The 25,548-nt window shown below is 46.3% G+C and overlaps 2 protein-coding genes and 1 non-coding gene across 3 annotated transcripts; 1 reads left to right on the forward strand and 2 right to left on the reverse strand.

The window, feature by feature from the left end:
* Nucleotides 1–2,770: 2,770 nt before the first annotated feature.
* On the reverse strand, nt 2,771–2,843 carry trnar-ucu (transfer RNA arginine (anticodon UCU)). The gene has a single exon. It is a non-coding gene; the product is annotated as a tRNA-Arg (tRNA).
* A 9,561-nt stretch (nt 2,844–12,404) lies between these two features.
* Nucleotides 12,405–16,457, reverse strand: allc (allantoicase). The gene is made up of 11 exons (XM_076755883.1): nt 16,368–16,457; nt 15,848–15,898; nt 15,477–15,564; nt 14,878–14,997; nt 14,651–14,730; nt 14,435–14,567; nt 14,170–14,325; nt 13,926–13,999; nt 13,696–13,804; nt 13,494–13,612; nt 12,405–12,602 (listed from the first exon to the last, which is right to left on the reverse strand). The coding sequence occupies exons 1-11, from the start codon at nt 16,455–16,457 to the stop codon at nt 12,429–12,431; spliced, it is 1,194 nt and encodes a 397-aa protein (XP_076611998.1). The 3' UTR covers nt 12,405–12,428.
* A 1,451-nt stretch (nt 16,458–17,908) lies between these two features.
* On the forward strand, nt 17,909–25,086 carry LOC143336031 (NLR family CARD domain-containing protein 3-like). Its single transcript, XM_076755845.1, has 11 exons — nt 17,909–17,964; nt 19,047–19,169; nt 19,269–19,403; nt 19,545–19,652; nt 19,847–19,925; nt 20,595–20,823; nt 20,912–22,715; nt 22,822–22,995; nt 23,217–23,381; nt 23,561–23,607; nt 24,545–25,086. Exons 2-11 carry the CDS (start codon nt 19,081–19,083, stop codon nt 25,084–25,086), a joined length of 3,372 nt encoding a protein of 1,123 aa, XP_076611960.1. The 5' UTR covers nt 17,909–17,964; nt 19,047–19,080.
* The last annotated feature ends 462 nt before the right edge of the window (nt 25,087–25,548 follow it).

Consider the following 25,548-nt stretch of genomic DNA (forward strand, 5'->3'; position numbering starts at 1 on the left):
GATCACAGCGACTGGAAGACGAAGGCTTCGGGCTGAAGACGGAGGCCCAGGGCAGGTAAGGAACAGGTGAGGTCGGGACCACGAGGTCACACCGGAGAAGTTCCTCCATCACTACATCACAGTGATGAGTGAACCTGGTCAGGGACCATCCTGGTCTCTGGTGGATCATCGCTGGCTGTAGATCAGTTCTGTGATGCAGACGGAGACACAGTGCAGCTGATTTGCTGGTTGACAAACCGGCAGCGTCCGGAAACATCCGTCTGTCTTTGGCTCATTTGTCTCCACTGATCACAGCTCGTCTGGGAGGATAATTAGTGCTCGCTGCAATCAGCCGACTGAGAGGAAAACCTTGTCTGCAGACTGAATCTGTCGGGAACACGGTTTAACCCAGACTGCAGAACGACCTGACAGATATGGATCCGCCTGCTGCAGCTGATTAGCTTCTGACTGCCTGTGTGTCCGTCAGCACACCTGCAGTGTTACCTGGAGATGCGTCTGAGCTCCGAGGAAACCGACAGGAGCGTCGATGCGAGGGAGTGTATGACTGTCTGTGTTCATTGTTTTTTATGGCGTGTTTACACGTCAAAGACATGAAGAGAATCAATTTACACACCTGATCATGTTATTGTGTGTGTGTGTGTGTGTGTGTGTGTGTGTGTGTGTGTGGATATGTGTGTGTACTGTAAGCATGGTTTGTGATTTCCACAGTATTTAACATTAATATGAACGTGTGAAGAGACGAGTGTGTTACTGTGAGTGTTCATGCATGAAGACATGCTGTTCCAGCAGCAGTGACGCTCAGCAGTGAGCAGAACCTCCAGACCAGTCGAAGGCCTCGGCGCTTAGAAGCAGAGACAAAGAGGAGAGAAAGTCAACAGACTGGGTCAAAGGGGAAATGGACGAATCGGGTGAGCTGAAATACTTCTGTACAGAAACGGGATGCGTTCAGGGTCCTTGAACATTTAGCAGCTAAAGAGCCACGTTTTCCCCTCAGGAGGAGGAGGAGACCAAAACAGAGTGAAAAGAGAGGAAACACTGGACCGACATTCATCAGGTGACACAAACACGACTCGTGATGATAATGAGAGTGTTTCAGCGTGTGTGTGTGTGTGTGTGTGTGTGTGTGTGTGTTCGTGTGTGAAACTCAATCCCACCCTGTTTGGGCCACACAGCGACTGTCAGTCAACTTGCTTTTCTTTTGAAATCCTCCAGACAGACGAAGTTAGCTGCTGTCAGGTTTCCAGCCTCTGCCGCTCCTTCTTCCTTGAACTTGTTTTGCCTTCTCAGGCTCCTTCGGTGGCCTTGACCCTCCCCACCAGCCCTCCCCTGAGCTCTCATTGACCTTTGACCCCTCAGCACTGTGAGCCAAACAGTAAAAACAAAGAGAAATGTGATCTGGGCTCAGCAGGAGCAGAGCAGTGCACTCCTCAAAGGACAAAGATGCAGAAGGAGCTGGTGCTGCTGGTTCGTACTTGTTTTCTGTTCGTCCTCATTCATCAGCAGCGACTGACGTAACTCTCAACGAGCCACGAGACCAAACCAAAGAGCTGTGAAGTTAATCATAATAATGTATTTTTGAATCCTGTGTTTGTCTGTGGTTCTGTGTGGTTACAACTGCTGACTTTTACTCAGGAGGTCCAGGTTCAATTCCCCGAGAGGAAACCACTGAAGTTTAGGAAAACTTCATCAATGTTGTGAAATGCTGTTTCTGGCGCGTTCTTAGTTATTTGTCATCTCTTGTGATAATAAAAATAATGATAATAATTCTTGGTCTCTGCATGAAAACGTTGTGTCACTGTGTTGCAGTCCTGGTCTGGAGGCTCCTCTGCCACAGATGACAGCAGCCTGTCCCACACAGGTATTCCTCATTGAAAATCATTCATTTCCACCTGTGTTACTTTGATTTTCATCGTTCTGTTGAATAATTCACCTTCTGGCGTTTTCATGGCACTGAACGCACCTGCGATCAGGAAATAGAGGCCTGTCTCTTTCAGCTGTCTCACTCGCTCGCCATGTTGTGCAGCCTGTGGACACGTGAACATGTTTCTGGGTACAGATCTCACTTCACACCAGGTGTGAACGGGTCCACCTGCCTGTTAGCTTCGCTGGTTAAGAACCAGGTTTGTTGACACAGAGGTTGTGGGTTTCAGTTCCTCCTTCAAATGTCGACAGTGAAGCTGACTTTTCTTTAGTCTTCTGTTCTGGGATTGTAGAAAGGCATTCTGGGAAATGTTTGAAAGCTAAAGAGAAAAACACATGTGTGCTTTGATCTTCATCAATATGAATAAGAAACATCCTCCAGAAACCAGAAAGAGTCAGTGAGTTGAGCATTTGAAGTCCACACCTCCAGAACATCAGCAGCAGACTAAAGACTTCGTGTCCCACACAGGACCTGAACCCTGATCAGCTGCTTCCAAACCAGGTCCACGAACCACTGGACCACATGGAACCACCAACAAAGGCCACAGTGGTGTGACTAAGAAGTGATGAGATGTTTCATGACACATCAACTTTGACATGAAGATGAAGTGTTTTTGGGGTGTGTTTGGTTGAATTGCGCTCAGGCAGCAAACACGACTCTGATAAGTGATTCAGAAGTTTGTGGATTACGGCTTCAGACCGCTTCAAGATCTGTTGGTCTTTGATGCTTTATTTCCACAATCCAGACTAAAATTCAGTTTTTATGTTGTCCACATCTCCTTTTTGGTCTTTCAGGATTTCATTACTTTGGCACCTGCAAGAAGAAGCTCACAGTCCAGAAACCACATCTCTTCCAGCGCCGGGAGTTGAACCCACGCCACCTGAGCAGAAGTCAGGTGTCTTCACCACTGGACCACCTGGACCAACAGACAGCCTCCCCTTTGTTAGTAATACATCCATGTTCATGTGAGTCTTTGAGGGAATCACAGAGGAATCATTTTCTCTGAGAGTCGAGCAGCTCAGAAACTTCTGCTGATTCACAAACACGTTCTGGAACAAAGAAGTTGTGGAAAAGACAGAAAACAGTTCTGCCAACTTTTCCCAAAGCTGGAACTGAACCCAGAACACCTGCATGAAAAGACAGAGTCTAGACCACGAGACCACCTGAGACCACAGGCTGAGGAGATCTAGTTTTACACTCAGACATCTGAACAGCTTCAAGGATTCTGAGCTCAAAGCCAGAAAGTCCGTCCATCCAGAGTCTCCTCTCCAGACTGACGAAGGTGAGTTTTCTGCAGAGTCTTCCTCAATCTGATCTTCTTCCTCTCTGCTCGTTGGTGTTTTCTGTCGTTGGTTGTTGGTGTGGAGCAGCGCTGAAGATGGTCCAGTGGGGAAGGACGTGGACTGGAGACCTGGAGAGGACGGATCAAAGCCTGCAGAAGACGACCTCAGGTAGGACGAGCTGTTTGTGTGTGTGTGTGTGTGTGTGTGTGTGTGTGTGTGTGTGTGTGTAAAACAACAAAAACAAAAACCTAAAACCAAATCAAAACTCTAAAACTGCCGAAACCCAACATAAAAAAACTAACCGCCGTCGCTTCGCGTGCATTTCCCGTCTTGTGAATTTCCGTCGTTCGCCGATTTCAACAGAATTTACCTTCGCTGGAACAAAGGACAGGTGAGTCCAGGTAAGGAGTGTTTTTGTCTTATTAATATTACTTTTCTTAGTTTCTCGTCTGCAGTTCTTCTGGAGGTCACAGCTGTCTGTTGGTGTTTACTTTGTTTTTGGATATTTTAGTTTCTGGAGGTTCATTTTTGGACTCTTTGATTTCTTTCATTTCCCTTCTGGTTACGTTTGTTTTGTTGGACCTTTGTCCAGCCTGAGGACCTGAGGACTTCGTCCAGTACTGGAGCTGGACCAGGATGTCAGCGAGGGTCCTCACAGGAACAGAAGTGTGTGTCCTCAGGCTGAGCCCACACATAAACACAGCCTGCTCTCTGCGTTGACCTCTGACCCCTCTGTGATCACATTCAGCAGGTGGAGGTGTCCATCTGGACAGATGAGCTCAGTGTGTGCTGCCGCAGTGCCTCTGAGCAGCACTCCTTCACTCATGGTTTCTCCTGTTTCCACTTCTTCCTGTTGTGTCCTCTGTCATCAGCATCAGTTGTTGCCCCTCCAGTCTGGAGGCTCTGACCTCTGACCTCTGACCCGCCTCTGTTGGTGCTTGTTATGTGGAGTCTCTCCTCCAGCTGAGGTCACTGTGTCAGCTGACCGAGGTTGTTGTCGGGCTCTGTTGATTGGCTCAGATAGTCATGTGGCTCTGGGAGTTGAAGACGATCGGTTCCCTCGCTGACCGCGCTGCGTTCACGTGACCTGAGATTGAAAATGGACTTCAGATTTCTGTAACTGTGATCAGGATGTTGTTGACTTTGGCTCAGATCAGATGAACTGTGGCTTCATCCAGTCACATCGAACAGGTATTAGTGTTCCTCACACTCTCTATTCTGACTAACTCAGACTGAACGGTCATTAATGCAGCAGCGTGAATCATTTCAGTGGCTCGTCTTCGTCCCTCTCTGACGCTAACAGAACACTAGCTTAGCTTAGCTTAGTAGGAACTAGCAGCGTGGCTGCTACAGCAGGCGCAGGAGACAAACTCCACCCTGATAATTCCTCTTTCCTGATGGTGGCGCTGGAGGAAACATCATATCGTCAGTACAATGTGAAGGGTCCGTCCTCTGGAGACCAGGGGTGTCCACAGATGAACCCTCTCTGTCCCGCCATCCAACAAAGACACATGAAACAGAATGAAATCTCTCCATTCGCAGGTATTAATGTTTCTTTCACATATTTCTATTTTTGAACACATTAGTCTCTTCTCTGTGTTTCATGAAGACAGTTTAACGAGGCGTCCCTCCATATCAAAGACAGACGCAACGTCAAACATCCTTTTCTCTGTGTGCAGGTGACATGATGTCTTTTTATCCAGATGATGCATCACTCTGCGACTCCAGTCGACGGCTAATACACAGACTGCAGCTCCCTCCTCCACCATAGTGTGTGTGTGCGTGTGTGTGTGTGTGTCAGTGTGCGTGTGTGTGTGTGTGTGTGTGTGTGTGTGTATCAGTGTGCATGTGTGTGTGCGTGCTGAATCAATACACACCAACGTCATTTCTTTTAAAAATGTCAATCCTTGTGAACTCATTGCCTCTCTCTCTCTCTCTCTCTCTCTCTGCATCCATTTCCAGACACTGCAGACCTCAGCGAGCGAGAGGCGAGCAGCCGAGTGTGACGAAGAAATGAACTGAAGAGAGAGACAGAGAGACAGAGAGAGAGAGAGAGAGAGAGAGACAGACAGAGACAGAGAGAGACAGACAGACAGAGACAGAGAGAGACAGAGACAGACAGAGAGACAGACAGAGACAGAGACAGACAGGTGGAGAGCTGAGTGTGTGTCATGCATACAGATCAACTGTCTGTAATAAAGCAGGGAAAGATATTCTGGCTGTTGATTGGCCGCCTCCCTGGTGGCGTCTGCAGTCATTAAGATTGCATGAGCACAGACACACACACACACACACACACACACACACACACACACACACACACACACACAGAGTTTCAGCGGAAGTATAAATCTGCAGAAAATGGAAATACTGAAGTCAAATATAAATACCTCCAAACTGTGTACTTGAGAAAATGCCCTTCACTGCTGCATTGTGGGAAATGTAGGAAACACCGGCCGAAGAGGAAGTGAATGAATCGTCCTGTAAAGCCGTCTGTTCCGTCTGTTCTTCAGCTTGTTGATTGTCGAGGACGAGGACAGACTCGCTGTCTTTGTCTCATTTAGCCGTTCAGATGGACAGTTATGAATAACAGCTGCAGCCTGAGGACACCAGAGAGTCCACAAACAATACAAACTCCCCAAATGAACCGTGCAATCGATTTCTTTCCTCTTCTTTATTTTCTTTGATCGTCGGTGGTGAATCAAACAGGAATAATGAGCTCAGCCGATCCTCTGCGGCCTCCATGTTGTGCTGACCCGACATCTTCCTCAGGATCGTTATCACAGCTGTTTGTGTTTCCTGCCTGCGAACGGGCCGCATTCAGTCCAAGGTGAGGGGATCGATACGAGCCGTCTGAGGGGGGACAGCAGACTGATGAGGACTCGTCTCCGACCTTTAGCTCGTATGAAAATGTGTTTCTCCTGCTGATGTTTTCAGAGGAAATTCAGTGTCTGATGCTTTTTAAACACCATCAACAGCAAGAACGACACTGACTAAGTGCTGAAAGACAATGACCAGCTGGACTTCAGTATTTGGGTTTTTGCTTTTATTTTAATCCAGAAACACTCAGTAACATCCTAAAACAGCTGGTTGCGTTTTAAAATAACCAAAGAAGAAGGAAACAGTGCATTTGTTGGGACTATTTTCAGCGGCGGATGAATCCACGTTTGGGGGTCACACATGCAGACGTGTCATTGTTGGTGACAGGAGTTTTTATACTGCTCTAACTTTTAGTATTGCTGGTGTACTTTTACTCCAGTGAAGTTCTCCTGATTTAACTAATGATGTCGCTCAGTCAGCTGTTATTTCATCCTATAAATGCAACAAAGATGCAGATTTTCTTCCATATCTTCTGGATGTTTGTGTTTGGTTTATCTTTAAGGAGCATGTTCTGCTCCCTGCAGGCTGAGAGGACGTTTATATTCTGATGTTCCTGAAAAAAAGAAACGCCGCGAAGGCCTTCCTGCGCGTGGCAGACCTGCGCTCAGATGTCACTGGACGGGACAATGAGCCTCGCGGATCAATGTGACGCCTCCACCTGTACCGGTGATGGAGAGCCAGGCAGCTGCTTGGCAGGCAGGTGCCACATGTCCACAGCAGTGAGCTGTGTTTGAATGAAGGTGGAGGATTTGGGGTAATAACACAATGATCCTGTCGCAGCCATCCATCCTCATCACCTCCATCATCACTCCGCCCTGATCCCACATGGCGAGGCTGCAGGTGTGGATGACGGAGGGGGAGGAGGGTCACACCCCCCGAGTCCTGGCTCTGCGTCTCTCTGTCTCAGGAGATTCACACCGACGCCGTTTCACCAAATTTCTCCAGCGAGGCTCGTTGGAAATGTGATTCAGGGGTCTCGAGGGAAATAAGCGCGCGAGGTGCCGCCCGTCAGCCGAAGCAATATCCTCATCCCGTTAGACACAGCGATGATGTCCACGGGCCGAGCCGAGGGACGCCTGCACCCCCGGGACTCCCGGCGACGCTGAGGGACACCTGCCGGGTTTATGAGGCCACTGTCAGGCTCAGAGTCAACGTCCTCCTCACAGATGGGGACAGCAGGCCTCGGCAGCTCCCTGCAGCTTCTGCATGTGAAGTGAAGAAACGTCGTACTTCATGTGACTCCACCGTTTGAGGTGGTGTGATCACTGAATTTGCATCAAAAATTTAGATTCTTTTCAGGTTCAAAGTTCAAATTTTAGACATTAAATTTAAGCTCATTTAAATATGTGGTATTTAAGTGTTTTTACACCTTGAAACTCATGAATTCATGCACAAACCCCTTTTTAAATATGTTATTTACGCATTCATTTCTTCCAAAGGTGAACCTGTTCTCACTCTTTTGTATGTATACTGATGTTGTTTCTAATTTGCGTGCACTTCTTATATTAATCTGCTCTACTGATGCTGCTGTAATCTGGAATTTCCCCTCGTGGGACAAATAACGGAATATTGAATTGAATTGAATGGAATTGAATTAATTCCTGAATACAGAAGAAGAATCTCTTAAAATATGATTCGTTTATAGCGTGAATAAAAGCTCAACCTGAATAAAACTCATCACACACAGATCTGCTGAATATTTACCATGAATGTGTGAATCAGATCAAGTCAAGAAACCCTGAAAATCTGCTTCATTTCATTCATTCATAGCCTTTTCAGATGAGGGACATCAAACTTTATTGATCCCACAACAGGAAATGACATCGTTTCAGACTGACAGCAAGAATAAAGAAGGAGACACAGAAAGAAAAAAAAACAAATCAAAGAAGACAGAATAGAATCAGCTGCTTTGTACATTATGTACAAACATAAAAATCAAGCTGCCTCCAAAACAACGGATCAGGGTCTCGATGGGAAATGTTTGAATCATTTAAAGGGTTTGAGTCAAATTAAAGGTGTAAGTGAAGCGATCTCTGCTGACCACACACCTTGATTTGAGGTGTAAATGAAGGCTGAGCTGAAGGTGTTTGATGGATCAGGGATCTGTCTCAGGTTTCAGGTCTGGAGCCTCTAAATGATCCTTGAATTCACATGAAGCCTCAAAGCTTTTTTCATTTCCCTCATTTACATGATGTCTTCCATCACTTCATCTGGACTTCCTGTCTGCAGGCGTCAGCCTGGGTCTCTGCTGCCCCCTGCTGTCAGGTAACGACACATGACGTTACAGGAAACACACACAGTCTGCGTGAGCTGCAGCAGCTTCAGGTCTGATTTTACATGTTTGTCCTGTAAAAGAGTCCATGAACAAACTGCTGGTTCAGTTCCAACATGCTGTGTGGATCTGCTGCGAGAACAACACGCCGACAGCAGAGAGAGATGAAGGACGGCGTGGTCCAGTGATGATGATGATGATGATGATGATGATGATGATGACAGCTCAGAGCAGGCAGGCCCAGCCGTCATTTCCTGTCAGGTAACCTGAGAGGTGAAGGTGTGACAGCGCTGGCCCAAAGTGAATTAATGACTCTTTTCAATATTCACGAGTTTGACGCGAAGTCTGAACTCTGAGGTCCAACATGAACGAACACTCTCGGCTGTTACATCTTCGTATCGATGCAAACCTTAAGTCCTGAACTCACTCCGTGCTCCGTCATGAAGGTTAGCGTTAATCAACTCGACCGACACAAAAGTCTTCATCGACTCTGTGAGGACGGACTCAGCTTCAGCTTCGCCGTGAAGCCTCCAGGATCTCCTGCTGTGTAACACTGTGCAGCTTTGATTAGCGGCTAGCAGCTAGCTTGTTCATGTCTCACACTCTGTTTGGCTGATCAGGAGAAGAAGAAGAGTTCAGAAGCAGAAAGGTAGAAAGAGAAGAAGAGCACCGTGGAGGATGTGGTGGTTTGTAGTGGTTTGAGTGGTTGTGGTGGTGTGTTTGGAGGGATGGGGGTTGTGCAAAAGGTTAAAGAGCAGAAAATGATGGATATGGTCTCATTAGAAGAGGGAAGCTGGGCTTTAATTTCCTCTCTGTGCTCCATCTTTATTAACGTCAGACAGCCAGTCGATGATGATGAGCCTCCAACACGAAAGCCAAAGAGGGAAATGAGGTCAAATCGCAGTTAAATTCTGGTTTGAAGGTGTTCAGGAGGTCAGGGTCGAGCTCAAGGACACGTCAGCAGCGTGGGCTTCAAACCTGCCGGTCAGCTCCTTTGTTTCTGCAGGAAATCAACCTTTTTATGTTCTACATGAAACGAAAATAAATGTTTTTAGAATCCGACTGTTGACGTTTTCAGTATTTCAGTAAAAAGAGGAGCAACGACTTCTTTAAAGCATCTTTAAGTCTGATCAGAGATGAAGAGAAAGATGACGTTTTGTTTTTGGCCTAAAACAGTGAAATCATGAAGTCGTTTGACCTGAAAAGGATCAGCCTGTGAGCGTTCAGCAGGTTCAGTTCCTGGTTTGGCTGCAAGACTATGCAAGACTGTAAGACTCCTCTGTCCCCCGGCCACCGCCCTGTTTGGTTTCATGCTGTTTAGTTCATTCGTTATGCAAAACAAACACATTTTCAGTTGCGGCTCAGGTTTGGTCTCCCCTCGTTTTTCCAGCCTCTGTTGTAAATCAAATTCAGCTGTCCAAGAAAAAATGCTCAAAAAGGCTGCAGGAGTCGAAGTCCGAGAAGCAACTTTATTGTCGACAACAAAGGGGAAACACAAGGTGTAGCTCCAATGAAGCTCTCCAAGTCTCTCCAACTTACAAGAGTCAGCGCTCGCCTTTTATACAGTTTGCTCAAGGTCACCCCCGCCCTTGGGGTATCTTTTTCTTTTTCTGATTCTTCTATTTTTTACACACCATTACGTTATCATTTGGCAGTTTTCCTGCCCGGAATTTCCCTATCTTATCCAAACTTGTATTGATACATTAAAGGTGCATCTTAAGGATGCTTCCTTTTTATTTTCTATTCTTCCAAATTACACCATTAGCTTCTGGTCGTCCTGGGCTCTATTTTTTTAAAAAGTATTTACTTCTTACAATTACACCATTAGCTTTTGATTGTCGTGCATTTTCTTTTTTAAAAATATGTATAATCACAATAATCATCAAAAATCAGCATTCATTGATCACAGTATGCTTGATAATCATCATCACAGTATGATTGGTAATCATTATTGTCTTTCATGGTAAATACGTAGTATAGCTTGAATACAGTAAGGTTATATGAGGACACACAGGGCTATGCAAGGTCACAGCACATACCGGCCAAAACCGGTTAGAACCAACCAACACCGGCTGTAGAGACACCTGCAGAACCATGGAAAGTACCAAAGGCTCATGATGCAGATATAGGCTCATATGATCTCTTGATATCTGACTTTGCTGCGCAGTGTTTGCTGCGCAGTGTCAGCCTTGCATAGCATCACCCTCCTGACTCTTCTGTGTGCCTCTTCTCTATTTCTCTATTATCACACTTCTGCTACAAACTACCATTGGTTACAGTGTTTGACTCAATTCTTCACATATCAGTTGAGAAAAATTATACTACACCTCGAGCAGAGTTGTGACAAACTGGGGGCTCGTGTGCACATTCAGGACTGTAAGCTCGAGGTCGTGGTGACTCACAGCCTGTTTCACTGTTTACACCTTCACACCTCCTCAGTCCTCCTAACCAGCCAGCAGGGGCAGCGCCTGCTTCAGTTTGCCCTCAGACACACCTGCCGTCAGCCGTGTGCAGGTGTGAATCATCCACCGGCCCACATGGTCGTTTCAGCGTGTGAAGCTGCTTCACATCTGAGCACCTTCAGGTGGACTGTTTGTCCTTCAGGACGGCAGATGAAGGATGGGGGTGTCTCTGGGATGTGACAGCGATGACTGGAGGGTGGAGCGCTGATCTAAAGTCTCCTGTCATTGACTGATGGCTGCGGTGTTGAGACTCACGATGTTAATGACTCATCTTATTTAGATGAACAGAAATAATGTCCACAGGAAGTGAAGGAAGCTGCTCAAGAGGGACATAGAAGAAGAAGAAGAAGAAGAAGAAGAAGAAGAAGAAGAAGAAGAAGAAGAAGCATCATTGAAGAGCAGCTGCAGATCACCAGTGATCAGTTTTCTGTCCCACACGTTCTTCTCAATCTGCCTCCTACATCACCCACAATGCAGCTGGACCTGACGGTCCAGTCAGACATTGTGCTGTGTTATGCTAGCAGCAGCTAACGTAGCCTGCAGACGTCTGGTCAGCTGACTTCTACAACTGCCCCCGAGTCAGTTTATCATACTGCACACAGCTCCCTGAGACACTGAAGGCTTTATTCCAGTCTGAGGCTCTGTCTCTCTCTCTCACACACACACACACACACACACACGCACACACACACACACACACACACACACACACACACACACAGCCTCCTCAGCCCACACAGGGAAGCTAATTGCCATAATTTGGTCTGAGTGGTTGACACACATGTCTCTCTGCTGAGGCTGCCCAGGCGAGGTCAAAGGTCAGGTCGAAGCTTGGAGGAGGAGGAGGAGGAGGAGGAGGAGGAGGTGGTGGAGTTATATGTTCAGGCACATGAACTCTGGAGCAAAAACTCGTCTTCATACAGACAGAAAACTTCTGTTTTTCATTCTCCTTCACTTCAGCTCTCACCTCTTTATTCTCCTTCAGAACAGCCGCTGAGTTTTCGATGAATTTATCGAAGATATTTCTGGTCAAACAGAGTCTCAGCGCACATCCAGAGCCTCGATGAAGACATTGGTTCAGTTGTTCGGTGGGGGAGGAAGGTGACGGCGCCGCCTGAGGTTGATTAAAGTTGACCTTGAGTGGTGATGAAGAGAGAATGAGAAGACTAAAGGAAATCAATGAGCAGAGGATCAATGTCTATTTGATTTTTTATCTCTCATTTCTGAAGAAGAAGATGAAGAAGGTGGAGGCGTCATTGATCCGCCCTCCTCCATCGCTCATTTCAGGTTATTAACTGAGAAGAAATGTTCTGCTGACTGATGGAAGAGATCCAGCCAATGAGCTTGAATCCAAACAAATGAGTGTGAAGAGGAGCATTGTGGGTAAATAATGGCACCAATCAGTGACGAGGACGTGGTTCACAGAGTGAAGAGGAAGAGTTACTATTAAAACAACAGCAGGTGTTTTCTTATCAAAGCTCATCAGGATTCAGCAGCGTCAGCGTCACCTGAGCCGAGTAGTAGTAGAAGTACTCAGTTACTCAGACTGTCACATGACCTCCTGTTTATTTGTACACAGGTGAGACACCGACACACGTTCAGAGATGGAGTCACAGTTTGGACGCCGGTCTCTGCTGATTGGCCGCGGCGATGGGCGTGGGTCGACCCCACAGGCGGAGCCGGCTGACTCCTCCGTCCGGGCGGATGATGAGGCGGACGTGGCTGACGGGTCGGCTCGGCCTCAGCTCGGCCTCGATGTACAGGTGTCTGTGATGAGGACGAAGCTGAAGAAGAGACAGCAGAGAGGAAGAAGCTCACACAATGTTTTCACTGAGACACGGTTAATTCAATGATGAACTCGTGATTATTAACGATGAAGTCATTATTATAAAGATGAACTCATTATTATAAAGATGAACTCATTATTATAAAGATGAACTCATTATTATTAACGATGAACTCATTATTATTAACGATGAACTCATTATTATAAAGATGAACTCATTATTATAAAGATGAACTCATTATTATTAACGATGAACTCGTTATTATTAACGCTGAACTCATTATTATAAAGATGAACTCATTATTATTAACGATGAACTCGTTATTATTAACGATGAACTCATTATTATAAAGATGAACTCATTATTATTAACGATGAACTCATTATTACTAACGATGAACTCATTATCATAAAGATGAACTCATTATTATTAACGATGAACTCATTATTATTAACGATGAACTCATTATTATAAAGATGAACTCATTATTACTAACGATGAACTCATTATTATTAACGATGAACTCATTATTATAAAGATGAACTCATTATTATTAACGATGAACTCATTATTATAAAGATGAACTCATTATTATAAAGATGAACTCAGTATTATTAACGATGAACTCATTATTATAAAGATGAACTCAGTATTATTAACGATGAACTCATTATTATAAAGATGAACTCATTATTATAAAGATGAACTCATTATCATAAAGATGAACTCATTATCATAAAGATGAACTCATTATTATTAACGATGAACTCATTATTATTAACGATGAACTCACTCTGAATCCACAGACCTGCAGGCGTCACACAGCTGACCGCTGATGTGCAACTAAAAGTACTAAATCTACAAAAGGAAGTGATTTCACAAACATACTTTCTGAGGGGGGAGAAGGACCTGCCATTTCCCAGAATTCCACCTGGTTCTGACGCACTGAGCTTCCTCCTCAGGGGTCAAAGAACAAACCTCGATGCTGCAGGAGTCCGGGAAGTTACCTGGATGGAGAAACACAGGTGAGGTCTTATTTTCCCGCTCATGAAAGACACTTCCTGAAAAGACAGCTGACGTGTGTGTCCACCTTTGAAGTGGTTGGTGTCCACCTCGATGCTGCTGATGACTCCAGGACGACCGAGACGGAACACGGCCCACTCCCAACCCGGGACCTGAAGGATCCCCCGCTGGTCCACCTGCAGGACGACCAGCAGGGAGTCGGTTAAACGTGACTGCGGGCTGAAGGTCTCAGGACTTCTGTGTGTGTGTGTGTGTGTGTGTGTGTGTGTGTGTGTGTGTGTGTGTGTGTGTTTAAACCTTCAGGTGTTTGGGTCTGTCCAGTCTGCGGGCCGTTTCCCAGCCGTCTGCCATGTTGACAGCTCGGCCAAGACCTGCAAACACAGCACACCAGTGTCACCTGTCATCAGTCACCTGTGTCACCTGTGTCACCTGTGTCACCTGTGTCACCTGTGTCACCTGCCCAGTGATCAAAGCTGACTCAACATAACATCATACACCCTGATAATAAATAAAACCGTTGACAATAACAATATGGTCCAACCAATCATGTTGCGTGGATGCCCAAAGTGGGCGTCGCTGTAGCCGAGGCAGACTCCCCCATTGGTCAGAGCCACCAGGTCGACGTCCTGGTGGGCAGAGACGGACGACCAGTCTCTCTGTCCGACGCCGTAAACCCTCAGTCTGGCTATCCCTCCGTCTGATGACACACACGCACTCAACAACATTATTATTTTCATTATATTCATTATTGTTTGTACCTTTTTGACTATTGTTATTATTATTTATCACTGTGTGTGTGTATGTACCTGGGTACATGTTGAGGCGCAGGTGTGTGACTCTATGGTTGAAGTTGACCTTGAAGTAGTTGTGGCAGGAGTCTGAGTATCCAGGCTTCAGCTCCGACACGCCCACCAGCTGCGGCCACGCCTCCGAACCCAGCTGCCAATCAAACCACAGGTCAGCTGTCAATCAAACTACACCTCGGCTGTACCTGTGGGCCAGCGCGTTTCCGTCAGCGTTACCTTGGCGACGGCAGCCAGCTGACTGTCGGAGGCGGCCATGCCGGTTCGGTCTCCTTCCAGCGTGAAGTTTGGCAATTTGTCTGGTGAAGATCATGAAAACGTCAGCACAGCTTCAGCCGTCACGTCTCCATCGTGGTCCAACACACACTCAGTGGAACCTTTACTAATCAATTGATTGATTGATTGATCTAACGTGCAGTTCATGAGCGTAAGAGGACAGTTTGTACCCAGACAGCCGGCCTGGACGGAGACGTGGGGCGAGTGGTTTCCGGTGAAGAAGGACGTGTCCACGTCGAGGCCGTGGATCAGGCCCGGTACTCCCAGCTGGATGATGCACCAGTCGTGACCTTCAGGAGAAGTTCAACAGAAGTTTGGCCTGTCGAGCTCAAACAGAGACATTCGTGATCGTGCAGCTTCATTTTCAGACGCTCTTCATGAGCCTGAAGGCAACACAAACAGTTTGAGCCTCTTCATGAGTCTTAAACTGCTTTGTGTTCACAGTTTGTCCAGCAGAGGGCGCTGACACAAAAACTCATTCAAAGGACCTTAAAGAGAAACGTGTCCATGTAATAACTGTTGGTTTTATAGTACTTACATCACTCAGTACATTTATTACTTAGTGAATTATTGTTTTTATATCATCATATTACATGCTCTATCACAGTACTCCTTGTTTCTTTGATATGTACTTTATAGTATTACTACTGTACTGACGTATGGAAAGCTTTGTGTCACCCGTCCAGTTTATCTATTCCCTTGCTTCTCTCCATTGATTTCATTGACTGGTGAACGTCAGAGAGAAGGACAGTTTGTTCCACATCCTCACCGGGTTTCCTCTTCCTCCTCGTCTCCCATCCGTCCATCCACTTTCCAAACTCAGTGAAGGCCGAGGCGATGAACTGCGGCGGCTCTCTCTGCACAGACATGTTCAAATATTCCTCTTTCACCTTATTTATTCAGACTCAGCCGCACACACACCGTCCTGCTGAAGCTAATGCTCACTGGACGACAGTGTGTTTACAGATCAATGGGCTCAGAGCTGAGAGCAGAAGACAGGAGGACGGACGGGTTGTTGGTTTGAATGAGATTTGACAGAATAACAGCAGATTTTTGCTTGAAGCTGAAATAAAGCAGTGACGTTTGCTGAGGTCAAACGTCACCGTGTGTCCTGATCCTGATACGACTGATCAGTTTTACCTTCAGCAGGTTGGCAGCAGGAGCGAACCACTCGTCTGAGGCAAAGATAACCTGAAAGAATAGCAGAACACGTTCTATCACAGCAGGTTTGTGACAACAGTCTGTTTTTTACCTGAAGGTACGATCGACACATCAGGTCAAAGCTGCACCGATCAGGACTCCAGAGGAACAACGTCTGTGCTCACTCTCATGTCTGTACAGTAAACACGGAGCTTCAGCCAGCAGCCGGTTAGCTTAGCTTAGCATGGAGACTGGAAGCATGCAGGGGCCTGACCCCGAGGTGGGGCCCCACTGGCCTAAACTAGCTCACAGTACATGAAGTATCCAAAGTATCTCCACCTGCAGCAGCTCCACCTGCAGCAGCTCCAACAGGAACACGCTGCTCTGACACTGACGCTTCAGTCTGAACAAACTGATCATCAGAGATCAATCACAGGCCACGTTTTACTGCAGGCTGAGCACTTTTACTGTTTCCTGATAGTAGTCGTGGATCTTTTTGAACTGAGCTCGTGTGACTCACCTTCCCGCCGACCGTCTCACAGGCCAGATCATTAAACTGCAGGAAGTCCGGCTCTGCCGCCGCCGTCACCGCTGCTCTCCTCTCTGCCATGTTGAAGCTGAAGATCTGCTCGGAGAGCTTCTGTCCTGCAGGACAAAGTCCGGCTGAGGGACAGACCGCAGGCTGTTTGTTCAGACTGAGGTGACTGACTTCATCCTGTATGAGGCGAACTGTCCCGCTCAGACACCAGAGACACGCCGTCTCTACGCTCCTGTTGAGACGACTGCAGAGTCACAGTGAGACACACAAACACGTTCATGTCACTCATTAACGACGGTCTGTAATCTTCAACTTCATCAACTTTATTGACAAAGTGTGTTGACACGGAAACTGACTGAAGATACAAACGCAGACAGTGAAGCACATGAGGAGCTGCGGAGGCTGAAGGTGTGGAGGATAAAAGATCTCCAGCTCATATCGATCACACAGAATAAATCTGTGATCTGGATCTGATCACTGACTCACACAAACAAACATGAAGCTGAATCCAGAAGATTCCTGTGCTCCTGAACAGAATCCAGCAGACTGAAGTGATGAAGCACAGGCGTCACGTCGACATGAACACACCAACAGAAAGATGAATTCTCCTTTATTTATTATGAATGAGTCCCCTCAGGCAGGTAAGACAGAGGAGGCGGGAAGCAGACGTCTCTGACCTGCTGGACTGGTTTTGACGTCACTCTGATGTTCTTAATGTTCTTTTAAACTCTGAGGTCACGAGGACGTGACGGCTTCCTCAGATCAAAATAACCAAAGAACAAAACAAAGTCAAACAAAAGGAGAAAAACAGGTGAAAAATGATGTAAAGGCAGGTGTGGATAACTCACCACGTCACAGTTATGACTCAGTGAAACTGGACTCTCAGTCTCAGCTGACAGCCGCTCACACAGTAAGTTAGGACCTCTGTTTTCAGTGGAACTGGTCCAGGATCAGCGCAACGGTCAGCCTTGTTCCAGGAGAATCACGTCTCCTGTTCGCTGACTTTGACACGGTTTCATGGAGCGTTGGTTTTCAGATGACAGCTTCCACTTTCATGTCTTCTTACTTGGTGTCTTCTGGTGATTTTGTTTGTTCGTCCGTCTCTTCAGTCTTGAAATGTAGTTTGGAAATCACAGTGGAAAAATGAAATCAATAAAAATAAACACATAAACCTCACGTTAGCTGGACTGCATGTGATCTCTGTCTTTAGTTCTGAGCTGAGATGATATTGGCTTCATTAGATGGTCAATTGGCACCATCTGGTGGACAGAACATGGAAGTACACCATCTGATCAGCGGGTTCTCGGACACTGGGTCCAGATGTAACACAAAGTCAACGGCGGATGGAAAACTTATTGAGAGAATAAAAACACTGCCCTCGTGCAGCCTTGATTGACACACAGCAGGACAGAGGAATGAGGGCGTGAGAAGGAACGCATCACTTGTTGGACCGGTTTTGACGTCACTCTGAAGCTATAAGAGCTGATGAAGAGGAAGACAGCAGCTTCTTCTCTCCCAGTGATTCCTGTAAACATGCAGTGGAAAATGTCAGAACGTTCACCTGAAGCGAATTCCGCAGGTAAGAATCGAACCAGAGGAACCTCAGTTGGATGTCTGACTGTCGGTGTTTTGGCAGGAGAAACATTTGATGATGACGACGGTTTCAGTGGATCTATCTGATGCTTGCAGGTGTTGATACTCTTCAGACTTTCTGGGTTAAATGAGTGATTTTTAGCTCAGTGCATTCAACAACATTTACATTTTAATCTGAGCTCACGTCTTGAGTCTAAACTGCAGATAAAGTCAGAACTGGTCGGACCGCTTTCATCAATCTGGCTGCAGTGGATTTGATCTACTGCCGATATGAAAGGTGTTCAAAACAAACATTCAACAACACGGACGGACTCCACAGTCCATTTCTCAGCTGTGATGCTTCAGGATTGTTTTCCAAATTGACCTGTTCAGTGTGTCCGATGCACAGAGCAGCTGTTTCACAACTTTCTACAATATTTGCAAATCTGGTCGAGTACAAATGAATCAGGGGCCAAAACAACCATCTCTGGTTTCATCGTCTCAATTATTGGGGCGTCATTTAAAATTGAAAACATTAAAACTTCATTTTCTGGATTCTTAAAGCACCAAATAGCAAACCTGACTCATGAAAGGCCATTTGAGCAAATGACACATAGAAATATGAAATAACTGAGTTGGAGTGCCACATATGACGAAATCTAAAACTGATTTGCGAGGTTCCCAAATGTAAACTGTGGATTTTAGAGAGTGGGACACTATTCCAAACTTTGGGATTAGTCACGTTAATTAAGTTGAGAGTCATTTCAGCTATAAACAAAAGACAACATGGAAAAAAAATCTGTTCTGAGATCTGATCAAACCTTATGGATCTCAGGAGGCAACGTTCAGCATTAAAGATCAAGAAGAAGAAGAGCAGCAGGGAGATGAGAACAGGAAGTTAACAAATAACTGTTTGGTCAGAATTTTCACATTTGGGGAGACAAAAATGCATTTTGCATGGGCTTCACCAAATTTGTGGATCACATCAAATATATTTATATTTGTAGTAATTATTCCAGAATTTGGAATTGTAACTAATAAATCTTTGAGTTTTCTTTCCACATCAAGGACTCACAAGCTTCTCTGCAGGTCGTCCTGTTGGCGTGAAGGTGTGGACTCTGCTATGAATCAGTGTGAGGACAGACAGGAGGGCGGCCGTCCCTCTGAAACCGGCCTGTGGGGGGAACCAGACGGCAGGACCAAAGCTCAGAGGTGAGACGAGGATCTGTCCAGGACTCTTCTCCACGTCCGCACTCACATCAGCCCACCATCATGATTCACACTCAGAGCTCTGTGTGTGTTCTGTTGAAGCCCTGAGCAGCAGCACAGAGTAGACTCTGCTGCATCCAGCTGTGCTCCAGCATCCAGCTGTGCGTCCATGCACAGTGACTGGTCGAAGGATCAACCCATCGATTTCAAACATGGACAGCAGTCTGCTGATCCGGGGTAAGAACTGAAAAATGGAGAAAAATCATTTCTCTGGCAAAAAAGAAAGTTTTGCATCAAAACATTTCACTTTCAGAAACATTTAAGCTTCCAGGAAAAATGTTCTTGACGTGTTCATTCATCAGTGTTGTGTTTTCAAAGGATCTCCCAGCAGAGACCGGATCCCTCTGAGACCAGCTCTGAGTCCAGGAGTGACCCCTCTGTGGGAATCCTCTGTGTGATGGAAGATGATCAGCCTGTTGAACAAAAGTAAGATTTGCAGCCAAAAGAAAACTTTTCTGGAACTCCCCATGAAGGATTTCTCTGAACATGAGCAGAATATCCTGCACCCAAATATGTGTCGATGAAGGACGACCACGACAGTTTTTGTGTTAAATTGGGAAAAAAAAAAAAAAAAAAAGCATTTCTCTATGTTGGTCTTGATCTGCAAAGTGTCTCCACAGTGTCCAGCAGCAGAGGTCAGACGTCTCCACTGGTCAGTGTGTCCAGCAGCATCAAACAGACCTGGAACCAGTATTCAAGGTGAGCAAATATACATGCAGCCCAGCCCCTCACCTGTGTAGCTGTACACCTGTAAGAGAAGCTGCATCTGTGCGCCTGGATGTAAATGGTGAATCCTCATCCCGGTTTCTCCTGTTAATTCTGTTAAAGTGCGGTGGGGGGCTGGGGGCTGGGCTGTTGTACGTATGAGTTACATGTCATTCCAGTGTGCTGCAGTCCTGATTCTGGATTATTTCGACACATACAGAGAGAGAGAGGTCAATTATCACTGGCAGGTCATGATTCTAATGATGTGATCTGGGATCCTGAGCTGGTAGCTGAAGCAGCAGCTTCAACAAAGGGGGGACCACAGACGTGAAGGGAGCACAGACAAGGAGGGAGCCTCCTGCAGTGAGACAGTAACCAGAAATGGTCCATCGAGCAAGACTCAGGGTCAGAGAGGGAGGGACCCTGGAACGATTGGCAAGCTGGATGCAAATATGGTAAAATAAAGGAATAAACTCAGAAAGCCAACAAGAACTAAAAACTGGCAGACAGAGCAGCAAGATCGTGGGTCCTCAGTTAAGGACCCTGATGGTGGAAGTTTGTGGAGAATTGGCCCTTGACCCTCTGATGGGGGTTCATCAGAGGTGTTCAGTGATGATGAAGGGTAGGGACAGAAGAATATATGTGTTTGTTGATCTGTTCCAGCTGCTTCAGGAGAACATTGAACGATTTGTGAGGACTGAGCTGAAAAGATTCCAAAAGGTTCTGAGTCGAGATTATTCAGAAGGCTTCAAGAGCCAGAGTGAGGATGAGGAGGTGTTGAGCTATGAGGAGGAGGAGCAGAGGAGGAGCAGCAGAGAGGTTTTTCTGCAAATCACCCTGCACTTCCTGAAGAGATTGAGGCAGGAGGAGCTGGCTGACGGTCTGCAGAGCAGTAAGAGGAATTCAACAGATTTAGCATGAAATGCTTGAAATGACTGAACATCCACTCACTAATTTCATCTGTGATTTATTCATTTCAGGAATCGGTGCTCCAGTGTGCCAATGTAAACTGAAGTCTAACCTGAAGAAGAAGTTCCAGTGTGTGTTTGAGGGCATCTCTAAAGCAGGAAACCCCACCCTCCTGAATCAGATCTTCACAGAGCTCTTCATCACAGAAGGAGGGACTGGAGAGGTCAATGAAGAACATGAGGTCAGACAGATTGAAACAGCATCCAGGAAACCACACGGACCAGAAGCCACAATCAGACATGAAGACATCTTTAATTCCCCACCTGGACGAGATGAACCAATCAGAACAGTGATGACAAAGGGAGTGGCTGGCATCGGGAAGACGGTCTTAACACAGAAGTTCACTCTGGACTGGGCTGAAGACAAAGCCCACCAGGACATACAGTTCATGTTTCCGTTCACTTTCAGAGAGCTGAACTTGCTGAGAGAGAAAAAGTTCAGCTTGGTGGAACTTGTTCATCACTTCTTTCCTGAAACCAGAGAGGCAGGAATCTGCAGGTTTGAAGAATTCGGGGTTTTGTTCATCCTCGACGGTCTGGATGAGTGTCGACTTCCTCTGGACTTCCACAACAATGAGATCCTGACTGATGTTACAGAACCCGCCTCAGTGGATGTGCTGCTGACAAACCTCATCAGGAGGAACCTGCTTCCCTCTGCTCGCCTCTGGATAACCACACGACCTGCAGCAGCCAATCAGATCCCTCCTGAGTGTGTTGACATGGTGACAGAGGTCAGAGGGTTCACTGATGAACAGAAGGAGGAGTACTTCAGGAAGAGGTTCAGAGACAAGAAGCAGGCCAACAGAATCATCTCCAACATCAAGACATCACAAAGCCTCCACATCATGTGCCACATCCCGGTCTTCTGCTGGATCACTGCTACAGTTCTGGAGGATGTGATGAAGACCAGAGAGGAAGGAGAGCTGCCCAAGACCCTGACTGAGATGTACATCCACTTCCTGGTGGTTCAGTTGAAAATGCAGAATGTGAAGCATCTTGGAAAATCTGAATCAGATCCACACTGGACATCAGAGAACAGGAAGATGATTGAGACTCTGGGAAAACTGGCTTTTGAGCAGCTGCAGAGAGGAAACCTGATCTTCTACGAATCAGACCTGACAGAGTGTGGCATCGATATCAGAGCAGCCTCGGTGTACTCAGGAGTGTTCACACAGATCTTCAAAGAGGAGAGAGGACTGTACCAGGACAAGGTCTTCTGCTTCGTCCATCTGAGTGTTCAGGAGTTTCTGGCTGCTCTTCATGTCCATCTGACCTTCATCAGCTCTGGAGACAATCTGCTCTCAGAGGAACAATCAACATCTGGAAGGTCTACACTATTAAGAAACACATTTAAAGCAACGCAACTCTACCAGAGTGCTGTGGACAAGGCCTTACAGAGTCCAAATGGACACCTGGACTTGTTTCTTCGCTTCCTTCTGGGTCTTTCACTGCAGGCCAATCAGAATCTTCTACGAGGCCTATTGAAACAGACAAGGAGCAGCTCACACACCAACCAGAAGACAATCAAGTACATCAAAGAGAAGATCAGTGAGAATCTGTCTGCAGAGAGAAGCATCAATCTGTTCCACTGTCTGAATGAACTGAATGATCGTTCTGTAGTGGATCAGATCCAGCAGTCCTTGAGTTCAGGAAGTCTCTCCACAGATAAACTGTCTCCTGCTCAGTGTTCAGCTCTGGCCTTCCTCTTACTGTCATCAGAAAAAGATCTGGACGTGTTTGACCTAAAGAAATACTCTGCTTCGGAGGAGGCTCTTCTGAGGCTGCTGCCAGTGGTCAAAGCCACCAATAAAGCTGTGTAAGTGCATAAATATTTGCTGAGGCCTATATGAACTGTGACCTGTAGATGCTGGATAGATCCAAAATGTGAACATGTCATTCTGTCGTCACTAAATCTCCTTCAGGCTGAGTGGCTGCAGTCTGTCAGGGAGAAGCTGTGAAGCTCTGTCCTCAGTTCTCATGTCCCAGTCTTCTTGTCTGAGAGAGCTGGACCTGAGTAATAATGACCTGGAGGACGCTGGAGTGAAGCTGCTGTCTGCTGGACTGGAAAGTCCCCAGTGTCGACTTGAGGTTCTTAGGTAAGAATTCAGATATACAAAAAAGACATTAAAAGGAAGTTTAAATGCTGTTTTACATGCGGGTTTCTTCTCTGAATATCTTTTTAAAAGCATGAACTTGAATCTTTTTAAGTAAAATCTTTCTCTCGAAATATGTTTAGACCATTAATGACAAAAAGTGCATTTTCCATTGTGTGTGTGTGTGTGTGTGTGTGTGTGTGTGTGCGTGTGTGTGTGTGTAGGCTGTCAGGTTGTCTCATCACAGAGGAAGGCTGTGCTTCTCTGGCCTCAGCTCTGAGCTCCAACCCCTCCCACCTGAGAGAGCTGGACCTGAGCTACAATCATCCAGGAGACGCAGGAGTGGAGCTGCTGTCTGCTGGACTGGAGGAGCCACACTGGAGACTGAGGTATGGACAGACAGCAAGAAAAGCTGTTATACTGAGAAGCTGCTCACCACTAGTTCCTGATGGACAGCAGTCAGGACTTATGTTGGATGGAAAACCACCGAGAAGAGGAGGGTATGTCTGAAATGCTCCTGTTTCTGTACCAACAGAGAAAATTTCACCTACTGTGTTTCTTCTTCCAGGGTGGAGCACTGCGGGGAGCACAGGTTGAAATCTGGTCTGAGAAGATGTAAGTGTATTTAGTTTGCTTCACACAAACAGACTACTAATAATGAGCTTGATTTACACTGTTACAAAGAACAAGAAAAAAAAAAGTATGCAGAATCAAACTCGATAAATTTGGAGTGTGCTGGACCAGGCTGAGCTGGTTTCCAAAGCAGAGGTAAACAGTAACACCTTCACCTGAGAGAGAACGTTCACCTGAGAGACGAGCGAGGCCGATGATGGCTGGAAGGTGTCGCACCTGAGCACAGGCAAGGACCCAATGAAGAGCTCACGCAGTTCAAATAACTTATTTCCAAAAAAAAAAAGACAAAAAGCAGAAGGCTGACAGGATGGAGAGACCAGCACGGGACAAAAGCAGAGGAGGCTGTCCAAACAGACGAACAGACAAAAGTCCAAAAGCAGGCAAGACTCAGGAGACACAAAACAAAGGTCCAAAACCGAGATAAAACACTGCTGAAACACTGATAGAACAACAATAAAACACTGATAGAACACTTGACACACAAGGTACAACGATGACCTGGCACAGACTGAGGGACAACACAGACTTAAACACAGGGAAGGTCAGTGAGGGACAGGTGCAACTAATCAATGCTAATTCATGCTAATAATACTAATCTTGGTGGTCTCTCCGCAGGCTGCTGGGATTCAGCTCTAACGTTTGATGCTCAGCTCGTTGGATTTATTTTTTCCTTTTTAAAGTATTTGTTACATTGTTCAGATGTGATCTATAAATGTTGTTGTTGTTGTTGTTGTTGTTGTTGTTGTTATCATCTCCACTCTTCACCTTCTTTTACATCGCTGGCTCCTTTGACGTGCAGCCTAACCAGTCATTTGTTGAGCTCAGACAGTAATCTGATTACTCCAGCACGTTACCTGCAGCTCTGTTCCTCAGCAGCAGGATGTGACGCTGATCTGCCCACTCTCCGTCTCTCTGACAGTTTCCTGTGAACTCACTCTGGACCTGAACACGGCGAACAGAGAGCTGAGACTGAACGACAGCAGGACGAAGGTCAGACTGGTGGCACAGTGTCAGCCGTACCCAGAACACCCGGACAGATTCGACTGCTGGCAGCTGCTGTGTGGAGACGCTCTGACTGGTTGCTGTTACTGGGAGGTGGAGTGGAGAGGACTGGTGGAGATCGCAGTGGCGTACAGAGGGATCAGGAGGAAAGGCTTCGGTGCTGAGTGCTGCTTCGGAAAGAACGATCAGTCCTGGAGTTTGAGCTGCTCGGCCGGTGGTTTCACTGTGTGGCACAGTAACAAAAAAGCCTTCATCCCTCTGCACGCCCCCTTCTCCTCCATCACTAACAGGGTGTCCGTCTATGTGGACTGTCCTGCCGGGACTCTGTCCTTCTACAGGGTCTCCTCGGACACCCTGATCCACCTGCACACCTTCAGCGCCACGTTCACTGAGCCTCTTTATGCTGGGTTCAGGTTCAGATACTTTCTTGGTTCTTCAGTGTCTCTGTGTCCTCTGTAGGAGGAGACAAACACTCAGACACACTGTCCTCTGTCTGTCACACACAGTGAAATCAGCTTCATATTGTCTCAGTGATCAATAATGTCTGTAAATGACTGCGTCTGTCAACGTCGGTGTCTGAACTGCTGTTTGAGCAGAACATGGTGAAATGTTTCGTGTTCTTTGTCTCTTTGAAAAACTGTCAAAAATGAAGACAGGTGGACAGAAAATGTTTTATTCGTGTCCTAGTTGTCCTTCATTGTTTTATTCCTCATATGGAATAAATATCCTGTCATGAGAACATGTTTCTGAACGTGTTTTGTTGTGTGAATCTAATTATTTGGTTTCATTGTGCTTCATAATTTGGGATTCTGTCTGTGTTTTGTCTCTTTGGTGAATCACGTGTTTCCTGACAGCAGGTGTCAGCGTGACCCTGTGCTTGGATCAATGAGAGCTCAAACGTACACCAGACAAAAAGATCCG

The sequence above is a fragment of the Chaetodon auriga genome, chromosome 18 (assembly GCF_051107435.1).
Source record: "Chaetodon auriga isolate fChaAug3 chromosome 18, fChaAug3.hap1, whole genome shotgun sequence".
In the NCBI taxonomy this organism is placed as follows: Eukaryota; Metazoa; Chordata; class Actinopteri; order Chaetodontiformes; family Chaetodontidae; genus Chaetodon; species Chaetodon auriga.